A 25,029-nucleotide genomic window follows, 5' to 3' on the forward strand; every position below is an offset into this window, starting at 1 on the left:
TGTTATGGGCCTGTTGCACGTGCACGTTGATAAGCAGCAACTGTAGAGGGCTTTGAATAGACGTTTAATGTGAAAACTTCTAAAACGTGTGCTAATCTATAAAAAAAAAAAATAAGAGAGGAAATGGATCAGTTTCCATCCTGGTGTTGAGATCACTTCGGCTCGCTTTTCTGTCAGTTTATTACTTATTAACAGCTGCTCTTTTTTTATTTTATTTTTTTTAATTTAACTTCCACAAATGACATATCTCTGTCATATTTATATATTTTTAATCAGAATTTGAAATGTACTTAATAGTGATCATGGGTGATCACCCGTTGTCTCGGGGATTTCTTTTAAATAAATAAAATAATGCCCTGCTCCAGTGAGAGCTACTGGAAACCCATAAAACACAAAAAGGAGCAGTGGGTGCATTGTTTATGATTTAAGGGCCCTTGTTTCCTACACATTCAACTAAACCCCGCATTAAATGGAACCTAATCCATACACCGAGAAAATGAATAAGAATTATAAAGTTGATTATATTTTTTCACTCTCATTTTTCGTATTTTGAAATGTCACAAGCACTGAAACCTAAAAAATTCTCAAACTATCAAAAGCAATAAAGGGAAACTCAAGCTATTGACTTATGGTTTCCAAATTACCTAAAGCTGTAGATGCCTCAGACGGAAGAGGGGGACGTCTTAAACCTCTCCCTCTCTCTCCTTCACTCACTCACTCTCTCTCTCTCTCTAAAACAAAGACGCTTTGTCATTAACAGGGTTATTTTACCAAAAGGAGTCAAGAGGGCAACATATGTGGTCTTAACGGGTCATAGGTCAAACATCCATGAAACACAAGGTCACGGAAGCCACACAAGTAACCTTCCAGTGTGTCAACATATTGATATTGTCAGATAACAGAGAGGAGAAATATGCCTCTGGCCCCCATTATAATACACAGGCAAAGCGCCTTTATGTGATGAAGACTTTATCGATAACCTTTGCCACGCACTTCCAGCGTATAGACTGCAACTGTCACTTTTTATCAGCTCCAACTTCAGATCATTCTGAGTAATATTTCACTTGATTTATATTTTACATCTGTATCCCGTGTCTCAATGTGTATTGCTGCTCCTAAAACCTGTTGAAATACTGGTCTTTGGGGGATTTTCAATAGCCTAGACCCCCTTTCTTCTCCAAACAGAAGGGAAAACCCGCAGCCATGTGCCTCTACCCGATTGATTTTTTTTTCTCCCCTTCCTCTTTTTTAATTTTCTTTCTCTTTTTTCCCTATCTGGGGAAGGTTTTGTGGTTTTCCAGAGAAATAAAGAACTTCTTATAGGGGTCGGCAGACGTGACTTTGAACTTGGATCAGCTCCTGCGTTTCCTGTGGTGCGGGTCGAAATAGACTTGGAAGAATGGCACACAACGCTCAGCCTGTCCCACTCTGAGCTAAGAGACACACAATTTCAAAAAGAAGGAGGAAAAAAAAAAGTTTTTAAACGTTTCCCTCGCCTTCAACATTATTTGTCGTTTACAGAGCACCAGGAGAACTTAGAGAAGCACAGAATTGTGTTGTGTGTTGGAACGGGAGAGCTTGTGGGATTTTGATGTGGTGAAAATGTAAGTAAACTTCCTTTGACTTGTACTTGAGCGAGCAGCTGTGGTGTACGGCCTGTGTATGCCCATTAGAACGCAGATTCAGTGCATGCTTGTCATGGAAAGTTGCCAGCAGACGAAGCGGATACTTGTTTTCCTTTTTTTAAAAAAAATATTTTATTTATTTATTTGTTTATTTTAATGACTTACCTCTTGTCAGATATATTTCTTCGTGCTTGCGTGGGAGCCAAAAAGGAAATCCCATGTAGAAAATGTCAGGTAACTGAGAAAAACACAGTGGCTGTAGCATATTGTTTTCTTGGGGACGTCGTTTTGGAAGCTAAGACAAAACCTTACACTCTCATTGTCTCTCTCTCTCTCTCTCCCTCTGTGTGTGTGTGAGAGAGAGAGAGAGAGAGAGAGCACCATAACATCCTAACTCAATATCAGCTAAAGACGTGACTTTTATTGCTAAAACTTTATTATTAGAAGTTCAGGAAACTCTCGACCTTATAGGTCACTAATGGTTTACTTGGATCTAAGCGCAGTTCACCACCGTAGCGTGTAACTTAATTGGTGTGGTGAATGTGAGAACCACCGAGGAAGCAGAACCAGCAACATATGGAACCATTAAAAAAAAAAAAAAAGAACCAACAACCACCGGTGGTTGCCAGTGTGAGCACTGGAACACCACTAAAGGCCCAGTTGTGGTTCTGCAACCAGTGAAAAACCACTGGACTCCATATGGAGCCACACGTGCTTTTTCAGCTGTGAAGAATTAAGTGGCTTCAGAGTCATATCTTAATTCAGTAATAGATTATACTGATATATCAGCATTTAAAGATCTAGAGGTGGCTTCAAATCGAGCAGTTTTTTTTAATGATTCGTGCCAATGTTTAAAACGGGGGTTTCAGTAAGACGTTGCATGAATAATTATTACATCAGAAAATAATTTCAAAAAACAATGTGTTTTGCATGGTTATATTACTACAGTACCTGCTTGTCATGCGTTTTTGGCTCAGAGAATCGATACGCCCTCAGTGGACTTTGGAAGGTAATAAAATAACTGAATATCCAAGCAGTGTATGATGCTCTATAGGAGCAAAGATGCCTGCACATAATTTGAAGTCATTTCTGCAGTCATGCTGACATGCGTACTGAACGCTTTTGAGGATTTTATGCTATGTTAGTAGATGGTGTCATTATAGTTATCATGGTGGTTAATTGCTATATGTTTAATAGCACGGCTCTCTGTTGGTTATAGTGGAGTGATGACAGCGTGATTCTTCTTTTAAGTTTGCAAATGTAAAATACATTAAGCTGTTGCTGTGTGTTTAGATTAAGTTAATAACAACCAGTTTCCTAACCCTCCACATATTTTTCCCCCCTTCTGATATAAATATCTCCGTCTTTCCAGTCTTATTATATCTCATCAAATGCCACATTTTTATCTTTCATACATACTACAACTTGGCACCCACGAAACATAAACAACAAAAACATGTTCGCTCCTCTCTCTCGTCTTGCTCCTTTCGCCCGTACCCCCCCCCCCTTCAAATGTTCTCCTAAAAGTAGGCGGTAATTATTAGTGGAAAATGGCGTTGCGCTATTAAGTCGCCAAAGCGCTACCTGCTATTGGAGGGGCACCTGGGATTGATGAGGCGCAGTGGCCAATGAGACCGCGAGGAAAGAATGAACGGGCTCCAGTTAAAGGGGGCGGAAGAGGAGGTAGAGCCAGTCCACGGAGAAACAGGGACCCTCCGCAATAAACACAGGCAAGCCAGAGAAATAAATACATACCCAATCGGAACAGCGATTTTTTGAGATGCTCCAGCCACTCTCGCTCTGTGTGCGCAGAGGACACCTAGTAAGATAATTATTTAATTCTTCGAGTGCATTTAAAATTGAAAAAAAAAAAAAAAAAAAACGCAACCCAACTGTCGCAGTCAAGAGGACAGGACACCGGGAAACTCTTCACTCTTCACATTTGGATTTTTCGCTCGCAAGTTAACTAGAAGTAAATTCTGCGTTCGAGAAGACAAGCTGATTTGTTCCCTCATGATCGGAGCAGCGTTTTGAATCGCACCTGATATGGTGTTTCCAAGGCTGGAAGTTGAATCGTTGCTTACCAGCATCAACATTTGATTTTGTTGTTTTTTTTTTCTCTCTCTTTAACTGACTCGCTGTAGCTCTGAACCCTGCACTGATTTAAACAACAAAAAAGAGAGAGCGAGAGAGAGAAAAGAAAACCGCTTTCTGAAATAATGTTACTGGATGCCGGTCACCAGTTCCCCGGACTGGGAGTGGGCTCGTTTGCCAGGCATCACTCTGCGAGCGAGATGCAGGAGAGAGACTTGAGTTTGGCACAAAATAGCTTTGTAGACTCCGCACACATGGGTGCGTTTAAGCTGAACCATGATCTCTCTCCGGGACAGAGCTCTGCCTTCACCACCCAGGCGCCGGGCTACCCCGCTGCGGCTCTGGGGGCTCACGCCGCCCATGTCACGTCGTATGCAAGCTCTCCTTTCAACTCCACCAGGGACTTTCTCTTTCGTAGTCGTGGCTTCGGAGAATCCTCTCCGGCGAGCAGCCAACATACTATTTTTGGCCCCACGGCGGGATCCCTTCATCACTCCCACACAGACACTCAAGGCCACATTCTGTTCCCCGGGATCCACGACCAACACGGGTCCCACGGATCCCCGAATGTCCTGAACGGGCAAATGAGGCTCGGACTACCCGGAGAAGTTTTCGGACGCTCCGACCAGTACCACCAAGTTTCCAGCCCGAGGACCGACCCGTACTCGGCCGCGCAGCTCCACAACCAGTACGGCTCCATGAATATGAACATGGGGATGAACATGGCAGCCCATCACCACCCCGGTGCCTTTTTCCGCTACATGAGGCAGCAGTGCATCAAGCAGGAGCTCATCTGCAAGTGGATCGACCCCGAGCAGCTCAGCAACCCGAAGAAGTGCTGCAACAAAACTTTTAGCACCATGCACGAGTTGGTCACGCACGTCTCGGTGGAGCATGTCGGTGGACCGGAGCAGACTAACCACGTCTGCTTCTGGGAGGATTGCTCCCGGGAGAGCAAACCGTTCAAGGCGAAATACAAACTGGTTAACCACATTCGGGTGCACACCGGGGAGAAGCCTTTTCCATGCCCGTTCCCCGGCTGTGGAAAGGTCTTCGCGCGGTCGGAAAACTTGAAGATACACAAGAGAACACATACAGGTAATTATCATGATGCTGTGAAATCTTTTTATTATTATTATTATTATTATTGATTTTATTTAAATAGCAAGGTCGCTGTTGTTGTCGTTACTAGTCGTGCATGTGCATTTATTTTTGCTGTTGTTAGACGTGTGCCTTTTGCCAACACAAACACAAATTAGGATCTGATTATCAGTGGCTATTTTAGGCTGCTAAAGTAGAGAGCCTAATGAGAAAGTAGAAACAGTCAGAGTAGATTTAACACCACATCCAGTGAGTGTGTGTGTGTGTGTGTGTGCGTGGGGGGGATGAGTTATGAGAATAGTGGAATAATTCCCTTCCTCAGTGTGCGGCGACACCGTGAACATTTCAATACTTCTCCTGGTGTAAATTTTCCAAAACGCGTAGAAAACAATTTGACTCCGTTTGTCGATGTTTTATTGTTTTTTTTTTTTTTAAGGGGAGGGGGTGGGGTGGGGGGGCAAACTTTAAAATGGGTCAAAGGGGACTTGTGAGAGCGCGCTGCGTGCATCGTAAGATCAACGAGACTGCTAGTAGTAAATCACATCAGTTGGTTTAATGTAGCTAGTTCGCAGCTCTGCGCTTTATAGCTTCCACACCGCTTCCATTTCCATATCGATCACTCCGCCATGGGACAAAATGCCTGTATTTATTTCTGTATTTGCTTGTCGTGTGTTGAGGCTGTAGATTTTCGCCGGGCACAGCACCATGCGGCACTGTTTATGCGCGAGGGATTGCCTTTTGTTTTCTCATGCGTCCCCTTTGACAGGAGCTAAGGTGCTAGACAGGGCCATTACCAGCCTTTCACATTTAGACTTATTTTCTTGGGAGGGGTGGGGATACGTGATGGTGCCGTGCCATGGAATTGCTCAGGTGCTAATTAGATTTTTATTGTCTCACAAGCAAATGGTACGCCTTCTGTAGGCCTACTGAGGACGGCCTTACCCCTCCACCCCCCTCTCCCACCCACCCACCCCCTCCAAAAATCACTATGCGCATTATTCAGGGCTAAATAAGATGTAGCAGCTTCCCCCACATCTTATTAGAAAATACGCTCCAAACTTTGAATAGCCCAATTGGTACCGTGATATGAGTTGTGTCCAAAACTGTGATTTTTATTTTATTTTATTTTTTTTAAGGGAACACACTCACAGTACTCTATACTCAACTTTTGCATTTGAATTTTACGCACCGAATGATCAGCACAGCTCCCTGTCGTTACACACTCAGTCCAAGGTATTTCCCCACATGTAAATTATCTAACTGTTTCTTCCTCCCCACCTCCTTGCAGGAGAGAAGCCGTTCCAGTGTGAGTTTGAGGGCTGCGACAGAAGGTTTGCAAACAGCAGCGACCGAAAGAAACACATGCATGTTCACACGTCGGACAAGCCCTATCTCTGCAAAATGTGTGACAAGTCCTACACACATCCCAGCTCCCTAAGAAAACACATGAAGGTAAATGCCTCCTGTCATGAAATGTGTCCTGAATGCTTATGTCTGAGCGAGGCCTGTACAATGTTTGTGTGTTATCAACACATAAATGCTGATATTAGTTGCTCTGTTGTGGATTTGAAATAATTAATTCACATTTAAATTCTCTCAAATTTTGTCAGTATTTTATTAGTTTTTTTAAACTTATTCATATTATTTCATTTTATTTCCCCAGGTCCACGAATCCTCCCCATCAGCATCAGACTCATCACCAGCAGCCAGCTCTGGGTATGAATCCTCCACACCTCCGGGCCTGGTGTCTCCCACCACCGAGACCCAAAGCAACACCACCCTGTCCCCAGCCTCAGCTGTCCACAACACCACCAGCCACAGCGGCCTATCCTCCAATTTCAGTGAATGGTATGTCTAGGACTTAAGATGAAATGAAGCAACACACACTCATTTCACAGCACTGGAACATCCAGCAGGAGATTGGGACACGTGCACACAAGAGGCACACAAACATTTGTTTATTTTCTATTTTGTTATTCTCGATCCACCAGGGAAGATGACGATTACCAACAGAGGAAAATATGTACAATAGTCGAGGTGTATTTCATATTGTAAATAACTACTAAAAGCCCACTTTCCCATTGGTTGTGATAGTTTGTCAGTCTTTGGTGTATAGATGTTCCTTCAATGGTAGCTATTTCTCTAACTGGACTTTTAGTGCACATATTACAATTAAATTGTACTATAATGTTGAATATTGTGATCTTAAGGCAAATTGATTGTACTATACTAAACATCTATAAACTGGAAAGAGTGCCAAAGTTAACATTTAACTCAAACAGACCACAATATTATGCTTGTGAATGTATATTTTAGTTTGCTGGGCTTAACTTGTGATGTTTTGTGCTTTGCAAGTTTGAATTGTGAAATACTATCTGGAAGATTGTGAGGAAAATAAACGTTGTGCCGTTCGGTTTTCTGTAACTACACCCATCCTTTTGTAAATATCAACTGCCATATTTATCCATTTGTAATTAAATTATGGTATTTACTTGCTACAGATGAAACAGTATTTATAAAGAATGTTTCTTTACTATAAATATGTACAATTACGAGCTAAACATGGGCAGTTGTTTCGTTATGTGCTTTTGTTCAAAGTTTAAGAGGTGTTTTCTTCCTTATTGTGATAAGAATTTTACTGCATACAAATATAATAAAAGGTGTTGCAAGTGCTAAATATTTTCTTTGCTTTTTCATGCTTTCTATCGCCGGTAGTGAGTTTTCTCTTGTTTTGGAGGCATGTAGTCTCTCTTGGAATTAATCTTACGTCCCCAGGAAAATGTACTACATCTCAGACTTTCTAACTTAGTCAGAAACTCTTGATAAATTTGTTATTCTCTTAAGTCTTCTCCTTGGGGCTTGAGAACATTGCAGTGTTTTACCTCAAGCTTTGCAAAGCATGCTTACAGGCCCTACACAATGTGGCTGTTGTGGTGCTGTAAATTAAAAACTTGGGAATTTATTTGAACTGTGTGCACGCTTCTAGTTCCTGACAAACAGGAACTAGAAGGAGGAATTAAATTCTAACTAGTCCTAATCTGCTTTTGGGTTTCATGTATTTGTTTATTTATTTCTTCTTTATTTAAATGAAGAAAATCCAAGCAAACTAGGCGTTTTGATTTTTGCATACTCAGCACACTCAGGGGTTTGTGCTTATACCGGTCTGTTCATAACGGATAGAGAGAGAGAGAGAGAGAGAGAGAGAGAGAGAGAGAAAACAGCAAAGGTTTTCTCTTTCCATAAATCATATCTTGTCACTTTATATTTTCCCCAGGTCAGTTACTGAGTTTATTTGAAAACACTGCCCACCCCCACCCTCCCCCTTCTCCCGGGCTGGACACTTCACTGTGCAGGAGTGGGGGTGAGGTGGGAGGAAGAGGGGTGGTGGTGGTGGTGGTGTAGAAACAGCCCCGTGAACTTGAACTTAACTTGGCTCGGTCCTGTGGTCTGCGAGAGCTGCTTCTTGCTCTGGTTGTAACTTGTTATGGGAAATGGCCGTATATCCTCCCGTGGTCCCTGCTATGAATTTGAATGGTTTTGAAAACGCTTTAGTCGTGATTGCTGTTTGTTTGTTTTTGTTTTGTTTTTTATTTTTATTTATATTTTTTGTGGTGCTGTGGGTAAAGATAATAGCGCAGATTACTGTCAGTGAACTTTTATAGCACATGCAGATCTGAGGCTCTTTGAAGAGTGAGCATCGCAGTCCCGACTGAAGGCCTGAATTAAGGCTATAGTCTTTAGATGTACTAAATAAGGCAGAGGGAAAAATAACTGACGTGTTCGTCAGCTGGTTGTTAATCGTTTTTGTGAGACTCTGGCCTCTGCTAAGTGCACATGCTTCTGTGTGAATGAGTTGCTGTCATTATTGTTATATGAGTCTTGCTTCATGGATGTTTAGAAACATAGCAAACACGCAGTGGGACTTGTTAGTGATGGTGGATATCGCTGCAGGCCGACTCTCCTCTGCACCAGCAGCAGCAGCAAGTGGCAGTCTGTTTGGAGCTGCTGCTGTTTCCTGTTGTACAAGCTCCTCACGTTACTTGGCTCACAGAATTATGTAGTGAATAAAAAAGGGTGCTAGGGATCTCCAGGGAAGCGACGCTGATTACAACCAGGCAATGAGATCAATTAAAATCAGTTAGAACCTACTAAAAATATGTTTTTCTTCTCTCCTTAAAATATTTGTATAACTTCGAGTTTTGTTGGCCTCGTTTCCCATGATACACCTCACATATTTCGATTACCAGCCAATTAAAAAAGGGCAAACTTTTTTCTTTTTTTTTTGGCAAGAGAAAAAAGTGTGTTAACTGAGGCGGGTGAGGTGCACGAGACAGAATTTTCTTTCTTTCTTTTTTTTTTTTTTTTTTACTGGTTTATTTACCTCCTAATGGCCCCTTCAGTGGCTGGCCCGGTGACCTCTCCGGCGGAGGAAGGTATGACCTGTGGGGAGTGGGAAAGGTCAGCTCCACACAGTGCGTCGATCCCGGTTCCTGTTCGGCTCCTGCTGCGTTGATATTGATCCGCAGAGAAGGAAGCGCTTTTTTCTCCCCCCCCACCCCCCCCCACCGTCCTCCTCCTCACAGCTCCTTGTACATTGTTGACTGTACTGTAAAGATACAATAGCTACTGTAAGTACACAGAGCTCAGCCTGCTTCACTGGGCCCTGTAGCTGACTGGTGATGTTTATAGGTCTTGCATTTGAACTCGGGTCAAAGTTCAGGAGGAAATCTTTGAAGTGTGTTTTGGGTGACTTGCGTTAAAACCTGCTAATCCACATTTTTATAGAGGAAAAAAACAAAAAACACAACAAACGTGTTTTTTTTTTTTTTTTCAAATGTGGAACTTAAACATCAGCCTCAATCATCATTTGAATGTGATGTTTAATTTAGAGTATTGAACTACTATTCAGACTGGTACCTATGGAGTTAAAGCCTCTTTTTGCACAGTCGACATTTGAATATCCAGATCTTTGACTGTCTATCTAATATCTCATCCTTTCAGCAGGTTGATTCAACTCAGTTTCAAGGAGACTTTCTCTCTCTCTCTCTCTCTCTCTCTCTCTCTCTCTTTTTCTTTTTCATTCAACTTCTTCGGCAGCTTATGGAAAGACTTATTGTGTGTTCACGGAGTACAGCGGCAGCAGATTGTTTAAGAATATCAAATATTCACTCGTTTAATCACCGACCTGATGTGTCATTGCGCACAACGTTATTTGGCACTACGTCAGCGAGGATGAATGTCATGCCCCCGTTAGTGTGTGTGTGTGTGTGTGTGTGTGTGTGAGAGAGAGAGAGAGAGAGAGAGAGAGAGACAGGGAGACAGAGAGTGGACTGTGGGCTGCCATAGGCCGTATTTGGGGACACATTTATGATCAACACCAGTTGACAGGGGCAAGCGTGTCGATATTTGGGGACAACGTTGTTTAAATGAAGCTTCACTGCAGTTGCAGTTCACCGCGCGAGCTGAGGTGGCTCCTGTGTTAATTGGGGTGAGGCTTGAAGTTTGGGAGTGAAGCAGGGTGAAGCGAGGAGCGGTTGTGATTGCCCCCCCCCCCACCAGGGAATGAAATCAAGTCTTTGCGCGCGCGCTTGCGTGTCCGTGTTGGTGTGCAACCACTACAACATATCAGACCTGTCAGTCACGTCAGGTGAATTTAACTGCTGCTTACTCTCTCTTTCTGTCTGTCTCACGCACACATCTATGTTTGCTTGCAACGCACAAAAAGTCTACAATGATGTGTTATTGAAATAAATCGTCTATTTTTGCACGAATATCGCTCATTTAAACGTGTGAGCTTTGGGAAAATAACACTAAAGCACCAGCAGGCTGAGGAGCCTCGGTCATTGCTCTCAGTCATTTATAATTCATCACACAGCCTATGGCAGCGTAGTTGGTTTTTTTTTCCCCCTCCCTCCATGTGTGTTTGTTAAAGTCATTAAAGGAAAACATTTTGTTTGTTTAATGTATTTTTAATAAAGCCTGCTGACAGAGCTACACCTCTGACAGACAGCCACATCATGTCAATTGTATTTGACCGGATGTACTTAAAGTTATGAAGCGTCATAACGCACAATATGAAGGTCATCGTAATTTCTGGCAATTTAGGATTGTATAATTGACTTACTGGGCTTTTAAAACACAGCCTTCTGTTATAACCGAGAGACTGTATTGTACAATAGAAAAAAAACATGGTATTGCAGAACTTTTAGTATTATTTTTAAATCAACCATAATAATAATAATAATTGTAAAATAAGAAAAAAATAAAGTAACTGGACCTGGTACGTCGCAACAACAGCGCGCTTGTTGTTATTATTATTACTATTTACCCTTTTTAAGCATGCGCACAAGTCAAAAAAAAAAAAGAAAAGAAAAAAGTAGTCAACAAAAATTAACAATGGAATAAATTGTAAAAGTAAATAAATAAATTGTTCCATGTAAACTTTTGCCTTGCTCCTCTGAATGCGCTTATTTCAAATTGATTTCTGACATTTTAGGTAGACGTGTGTCATGTTGTAGACGATGTTAATTCGACTTGCTGTTTGCAGGCCTCTTTATTTATGTGAATAGCTGCGTCATCAACACCTATGTTTCATTCATGGGGTTAAAAAAAATATGCATCATGGCTACACATCTTAACTCACTATCATTTTGTGTCTCTTTTTTTTTTTTTTTTTTTTTTTTTTTTTCGTTTCTCAATGCGATACTTCCCAAATGGGCCTCCTCGGTAGAAATAACAGAGACACCATGAAGAGTTTATCGGCAGCGGTGTTTTGAAAGAAAACTTTTAAAACAAACGCCATGTCCTCTAATTGAATTTGAAGTGCTCTAATGAAATGAGTGTGTCCGTTCGCCGGTCTGTGTTATTTATAGTCACACCAGTGTCACTTCAAACAGCGGGGCCTGTTTGCCCCCTCCATCCCCAGCCCCTAAAAAAAAAAACTAATGTCACACAATATTTCAGTATAAATATCCAATATGAACAAACACAGAACAATAAATAAATAAATTGTTCTAGGCATAATACAGCTTTATTTATCCATAAAATGCTTCACACATCTGAAAGAAAATGTAGTTTTATGGCCTGATATGAATTAAAGTTGAGGAGACAGTTTATGATATGTATTAAAGCTTTAAAGGAGCACAGGAGGCTGTTTGTGATAGGCCCTTAATGGAGCCCCTCATTGATAGAGAGGTCAGTCCAGTGAAGTCCATGTTATTACTAAGTGCAATAAATACATACTTAATGTCTCAAATGTCAACATATTATCTTTAATACTGTAAGAATCTATTAATTCTTTGCTATTTGCTTCTCTTTCTTGAGGAAAGGAGTATAGTCTTTCTTTCTTTCTTTCTTTACTCCCTTATCTCTGAGAATCTCTTTCTCTCTCTGTCTCTCTGTCTGTCTGTCTGTCTGTGACATGGCTTATGTTGTGTTTGTACTGAAGTCGATGTACAGTCTGCCTTCCTGTGCTACGCAGCCCCCGTGGCCTTTCATCTGAGTTCAGCGGCCGCCTTTTCTCACACAGATGAATGTGTTTCTGTGAAAGAGCCGGAATGGCTGTCACTTCTCCTGGCACGGCGGAGAAACAAACAAAACCCCCTACTCCTTTAAGGAAGCTGGCGCAGGCACCTCCCATCGGACACAAACACTACAGAGTCAGAAGCACAAATAGCCTCAAAAGCTAAACACTCTCCCTTTCATGCAGAAAGCTTGGCATGACTGGTCCTCTCATGCACACAGAGAAACACAAAGTAGAGAGGTGCAGAGTGAATGACATACTTGAGCTTGACTGAGGTGTTCCCATTGTTGTGGTCCCCCCGTCCCCCCCAAAAAAGTGTTAGAATTCAACTAATCCCTCACAAACTCAGCATCCTCCCCTGCTGTTGCTTTTGCAGCGAGGATCTCAATATGGCTCCTACACAACACCTTGCCAATTCTGTTTATTTGCCACAATGGGTAATGCGTTGTTAATGTGAGACGTTTTCAGGTAACTCTTTTCTGCTGCAGGAGACAGGAGCAGCTGTACCATCAAAGGCCAATTATCAGCAAGCAGAATACAAAACCAACCAGGCACACAGTGGCTATCATCCCCCCACCCCCAAGCTGACATAAGAAAAAATATATACACATATATATATATGTATGTATACATATAAAAAAACAGACTGTCATGACTCCCCCTCACACAGATACCAACACACTCATATGATCGCAGACTTCCTTTTCCATTCAAAACCACACTCAGCCAAGGAAATTTTCAATTTCCCAACACCTGTAAACATGCTGTTTTACCTCTGCTGCTTTGATCTTCAAACAGACCAGAGCCTGTGCCCCTGGGGGACACTGTGTGGAAAGGTGACTGGGTGGTGTGTGTTTTCTGTTTTATGGGAATGCTAGCAAGTAATGGAACATACCTTGTGGCCGTTTCGCAATTCATATTTTTAAAGCTCATGATGGAAAAGTCTGCCTTACATTCTTCATCATTAAGACCACCTCAGATGAAGCTTAAACAAGACCATTGTCAGGCCAAACTCACAGTCAAGTTCAACAGCATGGACAAAAGTAACATGTAATCCAACATGGAAATCACCGAAAACTAAATTACAAATGGAGCAGCTTTAGCTCTACATCCCTTACAGGAAGTATCACTGATAAGCTAACGCCGTCAGAAAAGTATATTTTAAACTTTTGAAGTTCTGATCATTGTGCACACTTGTTTCTTAAAGTTGAAAAGGTAAAGTTTAAAAGCTAGAAAAGACCAAAACAAAATAGGAAGGAGACCGGGTGTGAGTGCAAGTGTTTGGCACCAAACTGGCTTATCCTGTGTTGTGGGAAAATATGATCGTGGTGAGCAACTCGATCATATCATATCACTCACTATGTTTATTTAAAAAGACAACACAGATAGCCCGCTAAATGAGCATATTTGTGATTTTTGTTATCCGAGTTGCACACACAGCGAACAGCATTTGATTTGCTTTCTTTGACAGTGACAACGAACGTAAAGGTCATTGCTAGAAATGTATAAAGATGTGAAGATTTAATCTTTAAGTCATTACAAATCAGCTCTCCCGGCTGATCTTCCTGTCTGAACATCCATTGTGACACATGAGAAAAGTTTCAGAGGAACCTTTTTTTCAAAAAAAAAAAAAAAAAATATATATATATATATATATATATATATCATGCCAGTGAACCTGAGTACGAGCACGGTGTTCATGCCCCCCTCGGCTGTCATTCACATTCAATTCAAGAGTGATCAGAAAACAAAAGTCACAGCTCATATTCAAACAGATTTATATGACATGACACAGGAATGAGTTGAACAGCTCCCCCCCTTCACCCCAAACCACACACACACACACACACACACACACACACACACTAGTCTCCCATCTGTCGTCTGCTATGCTTTCTTTTCTTTTCAGGTATTTTTTTCTTATTCTTTTTTTTTTTTTTTGGTCTTACAAGATAACCTTTGACATGAAGCTCAATCTAAAGGAAAACAGCGAAGGGAGTTTTTTGGTAAATTCCCCTTCACTTTGAGATGATTTAATTTATGATGTGTTGTGACATGACTGTGTTGAATGTTTAATGTCTTAAAACACATTGGTGGTAAAAGGCTGTCTGACTTCCACAGGTTTATCTAATGAGACAGAAATGAAAGAGGACAGGGATCAAACCAGTTGCAGTCCCCACGACGCAGACTCTTATTCAGTAAGTCATTATCACTCTGATCTTAACAGCATTTTCACTGTCTGCTTCTCTCTAGAGGGTTCCATTCACCAGAGGAGACAAACAAATAACACACTGGTGTAGACTTTGTCACATGCAAATCAGCGGTTTATTTTTCACCATTTCAATCAAACCTAGCACTTGGTCACAAGACTGATGTAAACTATTGACTGTATTTTTGCTATTTTCCTAAATATTCTGTTTTATCGGAAATCTGGAGAAGTCAGGCCTTTCTTCCAGGTTTATCAGTGCTAGCCTCTCTCGGCAGGGTGCCGCTCAGATTGCACCCCACAGACATTGTCAGTTCTCTCACAAGAGGCTCTGGTTGCTTACCTCCAGTTCTTGAGTTTAGTGGGCTGGAAGGAGATAATTTGATTGACTTTCACCTCCACTTTTTTTCCCCCCTCTTTCCCTTATACCTCACAGTCCCTTGACAGTAAGAGACCTTTCTGGTCAGTGAGTGTATTGACAGACAGTCAGTTAACACTTGACATGTCAATGCCCAGTCCACTCTTGTCCTGTTAGATTCTGGGTGTTTTTGTACATTTCTCATCGACAGAATTGATCTAATAGATTGTGGCAGTGTTATTCACTGTGTAATGCTACCCAAGATAGTGCCCTTACTATACTACTGAATAAATGTATTATAGTTTGTAGGTTTTGCTGCGTTTAACAACCATTTATTCACGAATGAGAACCTCCCCCATCCCATGAAAGCATTTTTTTGAATTTCCCTTCTCCTGCAACTGATTGCATATTCTTATGCAAAGCTGTTACTTTTCCTACACCCAGCCTCCAATTCAGTCCCTGCCATTTGTCTCTGAAATGTAAAACCAACCAAAGTCAATCAACCTCCTCTGGACCCCCCAGGGAAAAACAAGGTTATGTTTATAAAACTTGTCAGATTGTCACATTTTCTTTGAGAAGATATTAAAATATGTAATCTCAGTAATATTTTTGCATACTCCTGTGTCTTTAGCTGTAAAGTAGTAAGTGTAACTTCAGGGGTGGTAAAAATTTGTGATTCATTTCAGAAGTTGTGATTCTCTTTAGTTGAATTTTCAAACCTAGTAATTGTTCCAGGAGAAAGGCTGGGGAATGTGGGCAAAAAAAAAAAAAAAAAAAAAAAAAAAAGAGTGGCATCATGCTGATGGATAGTAGTGTGTGTTGTGACTGTCTGCATGTGTGTATGAAAGTGATAAGAAGTGTAAAAAAAAAAAAAAACTGTCAGGGTACTACACATTTGTCAGTGTGCTTTTACTCCTCTCAATGTCAGGTTTGTGCATATAATTTTGAGGGATCCATATTTGTGTTGCAGAACATGAATATAAACATGACTATAAAAAATATCTCACGTTCTCTGCACACCCTGCTGCAGACTGACATCCCCTCCTGTTTTTCTCTGCTCACCTGCAAAGGAGGCGTTGATGGGTGCGTGGCGCCCTGTTTCAGGAGTGTTGGCTAAGTTTACTTCCCACCTAGAGTCTCCTGAGCCGGGGGGGGGGGACTGAGGCTTTGCCTGCCCCTCTGGAACTCCCCCCTTCCTGGTCCAGGAGTGCCATGCGGGAGCCCCTGTCCCACCAACACTTGAGAAATAAATCAGACACACTGTTGACAGCAGCTTACAGTGAAGCAGGCGGATGGGGAATTACATGAAAAGAGTGGTATTCATGACAGATATTTTCACAGCTGGTGAAAAAACATAAGATTGAGAGGAGGGGCTTTTTTTTTTTAAGGGTAAACAGTTTGCAGTTTAAACACGCTCAGATTGAATGAGAAATTCCCCCTAGTGTTAAATATTTGGAATGTGTCATTGCTTGCTGTTGATAAAAGACAATCCTATGCTGCATCAGGGAGCACTGTAGATGACACATTGAGAAGAATCCTTATTTTTGTCAGATGCACAGAGAGATTCACTGACAATAACAGCCCCTCTCCCCTCTTTGCGCTTTAACACGTGCCTCTCGTACTGTCTAAGACATGACATATTTAATGGAAAAGCTATAGACAGGGTGGTGTGAAGCTAAGGGCGAAATTACTAAAGCTTTAACACTGATACCTGTGGGACTTAGGCCCTAATCAGGTGGCTGAGGTGGCAGAGCCCAGGGCACGAGTAGAATTATGACGATTATGGCATGTTAGCACATGTCTGAGGGTGGAGTGGACAGATAGACAGATGAGTTCATCAGTGGCAGGATTAGCTAGCTCCCATGCTGATCAGTAACTACCACCCGGCCCTCACTATGTCCTCATGCACAGTGGCCTCTCATTAACAATAAAGGGAGAGTAATGGTCTATGTAACGTACACGTTATAGGCACCGAGGTGTGGTTAGTGAATGGCGCGCGGTTCACGATTACCTCTGTACATGGTGAATGACAGGGTTTTTTGATGTTTTACTAAACTGAAGTGAAGAATGTCACGCTCAGTGAACTATAAACTTTCCAGCAAATAGGTGAGCATGTTACACTGTCCTTTAAGGTCAGACGTCACAAGCATGGAGTGAATAAAAATGCCTTTTTCCACAATTTAATTTTGACTTTGCAACATGACTTTGTTATGAAAAAGCACAACGCCATCAGATAACCTTAGGGAAGGAGGCTCTTTAACATTGAGCATTTCACTTGTCTTTCAACATGTGTGTGAAAACATTTCATGCTTTCTGACCGTGTGTGACCCTGCATTGTCAGAGAAAAATGCATTGTAAGCTGGTAGGCATGTCAAGCCACAGTATGGGGTCCTTACTTGTGCTATAATCCCAGCCATGGCCTTTTAACCCTCTATGGCTCGCCATTCTCTCCACTGCTCTCTCCTCTCTCTGCACCTGACAGTGGAACACGGAAAAACAAATGGAGACCTTGAAAACCATAAGGCACTGCTTGTCTGCCCTCTAAGTTGTGCTTTTTTTCCTCCTTTTTTTTCACCCAGATAGCGTCACAGTCTGTGTTTGTTTGTAGAATTACTTGTGTTTTGTTTAGAGGTATAATATCTGTGGTGGAGTTGGCCCTTCTAAATTCACTTGCGGCCCGAGGATGATATTGATTTGCTGTTCACAGAGTCTGTCTCATCTCTGATACACAGGCTGCAGTTTCTATTCAGGTGAATGTTTTCCCTCCTGTCAGAAAGTCTGTGCAAGATGAGATCCCGTGTCACATTAAAGTAAGTCTTTAGATACAGACTCGTCTTTTACAGTTTTATCTGACTTCTCTGAAAGATACCCCAGAGCTTATTTGTAAAAATTTCTCCAAAAATATCCATGAAATCCATGTTTAAGTTTTGGAGTGGATGCCATTTTATGAGTTATGGTTTATCTTGTTATTCAAAGGTTGTATAAATTCAGTCTTTATTGATTGTAATTCGCAATCACACTTTATTGCCCTCCTACATAACAACTACAGCTACGTTGTGAACTTGATTTCACTTTTTTTCCTCTTACCTCCCACCATCCCCCCTACTTTTGCTAATAAAGCTACGTTCCCTGCTGATGGAAAATTGTCGGTTTACCTCGAGCTGCAGGGTGCCTGGCAATCAGGCCTTAGAAAAGCAGTGCCAGGTTAACCTGCTGTGATAGTGGACTCTAGGGACAGTGCCCCACCTCTGCTTGACATGCAGGGGCTCTGTTCACCAATAAGAGGCATGCCTAACGCACAATAGAGCTGTTCCAAACCTCTTCAGCATAACGCTATAAACAACAACCTTCTGGTCAGACCTGTGCGTGCTTAAAATGGTTTCATTATTTTTCATATCCCGTCTGATTGAATTTCTAGTTTTAACTGCGAGAAGGATGATGCATTTGCCTCTTTTTTCAAAGCCTCTTCTTCTACTTCCAAATTTCATGTGAATGGTTGATTGTTTTGATTGCCTTGCTACCTTCTAGCTAAGTTAACAATAGAAACATTAGAAACACAAAGGAAAGCTTTTGAGAGTCAATCTCGGCCATCTCCTAGAGGAACTGCTAATGGGACACTTACAGTATGGGGGTTCACAAGTCTGGGATGGAGATGCGCAATCGCAAGTCGCATTTCTACACCTCTCACGTGAACTATGGGGTCAGGCTGCATATAGGGACTTGCGTGACTCGAACAATAGACACTAACCTGTAAGAGCTTCTAGTGGTTTTTAACCTGAGCACGCCAAAGCATTTCTAATGCAGATGCTCTCTGAAACACAAGCTATGCAAAACTGTGAGAGCACTGGAACTGGACAATTTACTTGTTGTTGGATTTAGACTCATGTCTATGCAAAAGAGTATTTACATCACAATACACAGGCGTCATTGAGCCCTCAATGCAAATTTATTTTCTCTAGTGCATGGAGTTTTAGAACACGTTAGATTGCTCTGGTATTGATTCCAGCTATAGATGGAGCGCCAGTTTACCCTCACAGAGGAGCTCATTATCAATCAGACTCCAGAATATACTGCAGGGACGGGTCATTTTATCCAGCTATAGCTGCTGTGAGGTTGAAATGTACAGTTGGCACAGTGTCAGAAATCGAGGCTTCATCTGTAAGCTAATCACATTTTTCATGCAAACCCCTTCGTATTGACTTGACCACATTTGATTTAACGAAGTGAATTAATTAGACTGAACTGAATTTAGGAACTCTTCAGATAGCAAGAAAATGAGTCAGGAAACCAGTCTGAGATGTGTCGCATTGGGCTTTGAATCTTGTTTCTGTTCAGTTTAGGTATTTATTGTCATTATATTTATGTGTGCCAGGTGTCTCAGTATAGTTTTATATAAATAATCAAATTAAAATATCATTAAAGTAAACTTCTAATGGCAATGTTGGTCTGTTTGTTGGTCTGTCCACCACTTTGGTCCAGACTGAAATATCCTAACAACTATAAGATGGATTGCCATTCATTTTTGAAGCAGTCCTAATGATTTTGGTGATGTTAGCTTCACCATGATATAGACACTTTTAGTACACAGATATGTGTTTACAACTATGAAATAGTTTGTCATTAAATTTTCAACACACTGTCTTGTTCTTTGGGATAAATTTTACTTAATTTGTTGATCCTCTGAATTTTTGTCTAGCGGTAACATAAAGTCAAAGTTTAATTTGATACCCTCATCAGCTCTGTGATTAGTACTAATTAGCAAACGTTCACATGTAAACATGCTAAACCAAGATGCCTGCTAAACATCAGCATGTTAACACTGTGAGTATGCAGTAAGCACTGCTGTGTTGAAGTAAAGCCTTACTGAGCCACTAGAATGGCTGTAGATGCTTATTCCAATCCTCTGTCCTGGATATTACATTCATATACTATTAAACTGTTTTCCCAGTTATGCTGTGGTGGTAATGTTTTTGCAGGAGATCAGATACACTACATAAAAATACTACAAATGCATGCTGTACAGAGGTTTTGGCCGAAAATTAATATGTTGTCTGTTAACATATCTGCAACTTGCCAAATTAACAATATATCCACATAACAGTAATAGAAAACATAATCCAGATGCAATTCTGTTTCCTACAAAACCTATTATCTATGGCAAAAGTAATCTCATAAAAACATTTTTTCAGAACAGAGTGCGACAGAAGCTGCCACTTAAAAAAACAACTGGATGCACACACACATATAGTGATTAATTGTGTGATAGTAAATGAATATCTTATTTTACACAGATCATGTTAGCCAAGCCTGCCTGTTGAATAACATTATCTTCCCTGTCAATCCTTCCTGTGCTGTATTTATAGGGATGAATGTATGTTTAGGTCCCCACTCCAAAGTAACCATAGCGATAAAGAGGAGGGTCTTTTTTTTTAAACCTTGTAACATTTGGTGAAAAGACAAAAGTCAACAAGTGGCTTGTAAATCTCCTGTATTGTGTGCTGCTGCTGTTGTGATGAAGTTGGTGATAGGATTCTGAGAAGATACCTCCCCTGTGTGTTGTTGTCTCTCATTTAATTAGCTTCCACTTTCACCACCACATACTCCTAAGGTATATTTGTTTGTGTTTGTGTGTATATGCAGCTGAGAGAGAAAGCAGGCGTTGTTTAGTAAATTATAATTATCGTATATGTATAGATTACCGTGTATGTGAAAACAGAGAAACCACTGAACGTTGATTGCATGTTTATTTTTATTTAACCATACATATTGTAATCAAGTGAACGGATTAATAAGTGCATTACTCAGAAAAATAACAGATGTATATACTGAGCTTAAATTGGAACAATTGTACAAGAGATGTGTTCTCCTCTGACAGAAACAAATCAGATCAAGCTATTCCATGCCATACACACACACATATATCATTAATGAAGCATAAGCCAAGTCCTGAATGCATTCCACTGCTTTCCTGCTTCAGATAAATTCATGTTTACCTACTTTGGCTCCTGGCTTTAATTTGTGACCGAGGCTGACCTGACACTGTGTTGGGATATTCATTGCATCCCTTTTAGTCAATTCATTTAATTATACCATCCTACCCAGGGTGCCAGCACAGAGCAGCATCTGAATGTTGCCTCTTCAATCTGCATGTATAAACAATATCAGCAGCCAGGAGGAGTTAAGATGACCAATAGTCACGTTTTGCAGGGATGTTTGTCTGACTCCATGAAAAAAGCAGCTGAGTTTCTTGAAGAACTAAGTTGATCCATGTGTGGTAAGAGGCCTCCTCTGCACCACAAATTCTGTTAATTGGAAGGAAACAGCAGTTGAGATTAGTGTGGAGAGGAGATGAGTGTGTAACCATTAAAAGGCTCCCCTTGTTCTTTCTAGATGTAGTAAAACACATTGCTTTCACACTCATCAGTGACAAGATTTTTTTTTATCCTGTTAGCATCTTTTGTGACATATGCGAGATCATACAGTCCTCCTCCTCCTGTCTAGGCTGTGTCGCACATCTGTGTGGTCCCGCTGTTCAGTTCAGTTCACACATGTGCATGCTTACACCAAATTAAATTCCAGAAAAAAAAAATCAACTAGGTAATAAGTCATGACAGTAATTTTCAAACAGGTAGCGGCAACCAGAATACCTGATGTGAAACGAGGCGGCTAAGTGAGTGAAAATGAGTGAGTTCAAGAGATCTTTTGCTTTTCACTTTAAAGCTGTTCTTTTTCTGCTCTGAAGTTCAGATCTCAAACTGCAATGAAACAAAGTTCTTGCCAAGCAGCGCGTCAATGTCAGCGCAGTCCTCTTCAGACATGGAATACGTTAACGTTGCTGGCACCATCCATCTGTTAAAGTGATGGCTTTTTGTCATTCAGACATAGGTGAATTTTACGTTAGTGTTCCTTAAGCTTTATTCAGACATGACAGCACATTTACAGAAAAAACTGTGTGCTTGAACAGGTTTTTGGCACCTAGTGCATGAGAGGAAGTAGAGAGCAGAGAGAGACAGCGGGGAGTTAGAAATGTTTCGATAGCGAGGAAGACGACTGTTCTCTGTCCAATCGAGCTGCATCACTGATGTATTTTAAAACTTATATTGCTGTTTAAGCTTTAATTAATGACTCTAATATATCTGATCTTGCAGTATAAAATCCATTTGTAGTGACTACAGCAGTTTTACCGGTTAATGGTTGTGTTTTGGCACTCACCTTACTTGGTTAAGGTTAGGGAAAGATTACGGTCTGGTTTAATACAGAAAAAATTCACAGTGATTTCAGACACAACCTTTTTATTTAGATTTAACCAACCACAGCAGTCTTCCCCTAAACCTAACCACATACAGGTATGGACCCTGGTCTCTGGTGTGACACTCAATTGTGTCGCCAATGTCAAAAGAGTTGTGAAGCAATCTGACTATAATTTTTTATACAAGAGTGAATCCCTTGTTTTCATGAAAAACATGAACTAAATCGAATGTCTTCCTGATGGTTTCACAACAGTATATAACTTTAGGATCTTGCCTCTCCAAAGTTAGCTGAATACAGTACTAAATAAAAAATCTACATCAGTGAATGCAGAATAGTATAGAATGATATTTGTCACGACAAGAGTAGAGTTTTTCTTTTACACCCATGCTGTCTTGTGTTTGCAACAGCGGAGGGTTTGGCAGTCAAACCTCAAAACAAGACGTATGCATTTTTGTTGCAGTGGAGGTCATTATTTGACATAATGTCCATCGTGGACATTATGTTCAGCGGCTGGGAAAATGGCGGCAATGGTTGCTCGGATTGGCCCACTCCCAAAAGCCTCTTGTGGCTGCCACAACATGGAAGCTGAGGAGAAGTAGGAGGCGGTGGGAGGAGGAGGCGGAGGAGGAGTATAGAGGCGAGCGCAAGCTGTGAGTCTGAAAGAGGCCAGATTCAGCTCTCAGCCGGGCAGCGGCTTAGACATACCCCAAACTCAAAACCCTGGAAACAGTCGAGAAACATGGCTGTGGCAAAAAGGGAACAGTAGGGAAAGAGAAGGAGCAAGAGACTGATAGAAGTAAGGGGAAGGGGATGTGCAGGAATATGGAATATCAACATAGAAATGGAGAATGAGGAGGCTCTTTCTCTCTTTTGTTTTTAATGAGGAGCTCTGGATCAGCGATCAATTTTCAGGGTGACATGGGCACATTTACCCATTGGGAGAAAAGTGGGCAAGGTTTTCTGGAGAGTGGATCCGAAGGTGAAAGAGTCACTACCACGCACGTTTCCCATAACATAAGAGCAAGAAAGGGAAAGAGAGAGGGAGAGAAAAGATATGCTGTGTAAGGACTAGATTAAAATGAAGAATAGCAGGTGGATGTAGTTGTGTAGGTTGTCCAGTCTGGTTTAAATGGAGCAATCACACAGTGATGACTCAAGAGGACCCAGGTAGATCATAATCCATGTCACTATATTTGTTTTCTTAAGAATCACGCTCCAGTCCTGACCACACTACCACGCATTAAGCCCACCATTCCCACCTACTCATGACAAAAGATTCATGAGCACATTTGCCATCATCCTCCTCACTCCTCTGCATGTAAAAAGGTATATATTATGAGTGAATTTTAAAGGCAGAATAAATTATTTAACAAAACATGGGGGGTGGTGGTGGGGGGAACAACAAAACCACTGCGGGTGGTAATTCAAAGCAAAAGAGAACTGAGACCGGCTTGTGTTAACTGAGATTATGCTCTGTGGCTGAAATACAGTGCAGAAATTCCACTGTCTCTGGCTTTCATGTTCAGGATGAAAATGAGATGTGTTGAACCACGACTTGCAGTGGTAACATGGTGATAAACAAACAAAACGCCACATGAATACCCAATTAGTGCTTTGAGTGAAAGCCTAATGGCATGTTTGGGTAGTTGGAGTAACCAAAACCACTGGTTGGCCAGCCTCCGTGGCCTCGTCACAGTTCATCATACACACTGTGGCTTACGCGGTGCAGAGATTCAACGCTGCTCTGTTGCTGCGATGAACGCTTCACGTGGAATTTTTTGCAAGGACAATTTTCATACAAGCTGTTGTATGAAGACAATACAATGTGTGTTTTGTCTAATTTGAGATGCGAGATGAAAGAGCATTCTCTCTCTGAGGAGGACATATTTGAATTGCTGGATTTGGGCTGTGTGTATTCTTTGGCTTTGTGGATATCTTTGTTGTGTTGAAATGGTCCCTAAGCTCTTTTCCCAGTCCACAGTTTCCTGGTGATGACTCTAAGGAACAAGTTCTGTGTGTGGCTCTTGTTTGTGTGTGAGCGAGTGTTCTTGATTCTGCAGCTGATCTTGAGCCAAAATTGTAATAGGGGTCAGACATCTTTGTTTTCTTGAGTAATTTGAATTTTGGAGTGCTCCACATACAGCTGTGAACCTCTTACAGCATGCATATTCCTGTGCCATACATGCACAGCAACATATTTTAAGAGAAAATGGAAAGACGAATGAATAAAGAAAAAGAATGACAAATTATTAAGTATGCATTTGTATTAATTGCTAGGCAAGCTCCTCTGGGTTTCTTCTCTCATTTAGTCAATTTCTCAATCCATCTTTGTTAAAGCGATACCATCACTTTTGTCTTTGTCACTAGCAGAGAAATTCATGTCAAATTGTCCGTCTTGCTTCTGTGAAGATAACCTGTCTCTCCAGAGGTGTTCTAATATGGCAGATGGTACTAATTATCAAGGGTCTCACACACACATACACATACACATACACATACACACACAAAGTGTTTAGGGATATTCATGGAGTGACAATACCTCTTAATATAGCTTCTATCTCTGCGCAAAGGCTGTCAAGTTTCATTATATTGCAATTTCAATGGCCCATGTTCTTATTCTTCCAAAGGAAATTAAGTGATCTGACCTGTTTTTTCAAATTTTCACCTTCTCTTCCATTTCTGGTTTCACTCATATACTCTCTCACATGCACATGCTCACACACACACACACACACACACACACGTTCACGGCATGAGGTATATTCTCGGCTGTGTTTAAATGTCCTCCACCTAACGGTGGCTATAGTTCCTGGTTCTATGTATTAACCTTTGCAGTGGTATTTAATTAAAGGTCCACACCTGTACCACCACC

The 25,029-nt window shown here is 41.2% G+C and overlaps 1 protein-coding gene and 1 long non-coding RNA gene across 3 annotated transcripts in view; both read left to right on the forward strand.

Annotated features, from left to right (window-relative positions):
* The first annotated feature begins 24 nt into the window (after positions 1 to 24).
* LOC108901223 (uncharacterized) overlaps positions 25 to 25,029 on the forward strand; it is a 101,714-nt gene continuing 76,709 nt past the window's right edge. Inside the window, exons 1-2 of one of the 2 annotated variants that reach the window (XR_007813679.1) lie at positions 25 to 1,604; positions 14,464 to 14,540. This is a non-coding gene — a long non-coding RNA (uncharacterized LOC108901223). The remainder of the gene's footprint in view (positions 1,605 to 14,463; positions 14,541 to 25,029) is intronic. The other variant, XR_001963863.2, reaches the window with a different exon arrangement.
* On the forward strand, positions 3,264 to 7,497 carry zic2a (zic family member 2 (odd-paired homolog, Drosophila), a). Its single transcript, XM_018702635.2, has 3 exons — positions 3,264 to 4,817; positions 6,109 to 6,272; positions 6,484 to 7,497. The coding sequence occupies exons 1-3, from the start codon at positions 3,845 to 3,847 to the stop codon at positions 6,676 to 6,678; spliced, it is 1,332 nt and encodes a 443-aa protein (XP_018558151.1). The 5' UTR covers positions 3,264 to 3,844; the 3' UTR covers positions 6,679 to 7,497.

Source organism: Lates calcarifer, linkage group LG1 (assembly GCF_001640805.2).
Source record: "Lates calcarifer isolate ASB-BC8 linkage group LG1, TLL_Latcal_v3, whole genome shotgun sequence".
NCBI classification, from domain to species: domain Eukaryota; kingdom Metazoa; phylum Chordata; class Actinopteri; family Centropomidae; genus Lates; species Lates calcarifer.

Excerpts from the sequence above, each read along its gene's own strand:
- zic2a (XM_018702635.2), top strand. The coding sequence starts at position 3,845 with ATGTTACTGGATGCCGGTCACCAGTTCCCCGGACTGGGAGTGGGCTCG. Across the intron at positions 4,818-6,108 it reads ACACAAGAGAACACATACAG|GAGAGAAGCCGTTCCAGTGT; the intron begins GTAATTATCATG and ends ACCTCCTTGCAG. Across the intron at positions 6,273-6,483 it reads CCCTAAGAAAACACATGAAG|GTCCACGAATCCTCCCCATC; the intron begins GTAAATGCCTCC and ends TTATTTCCCCAG.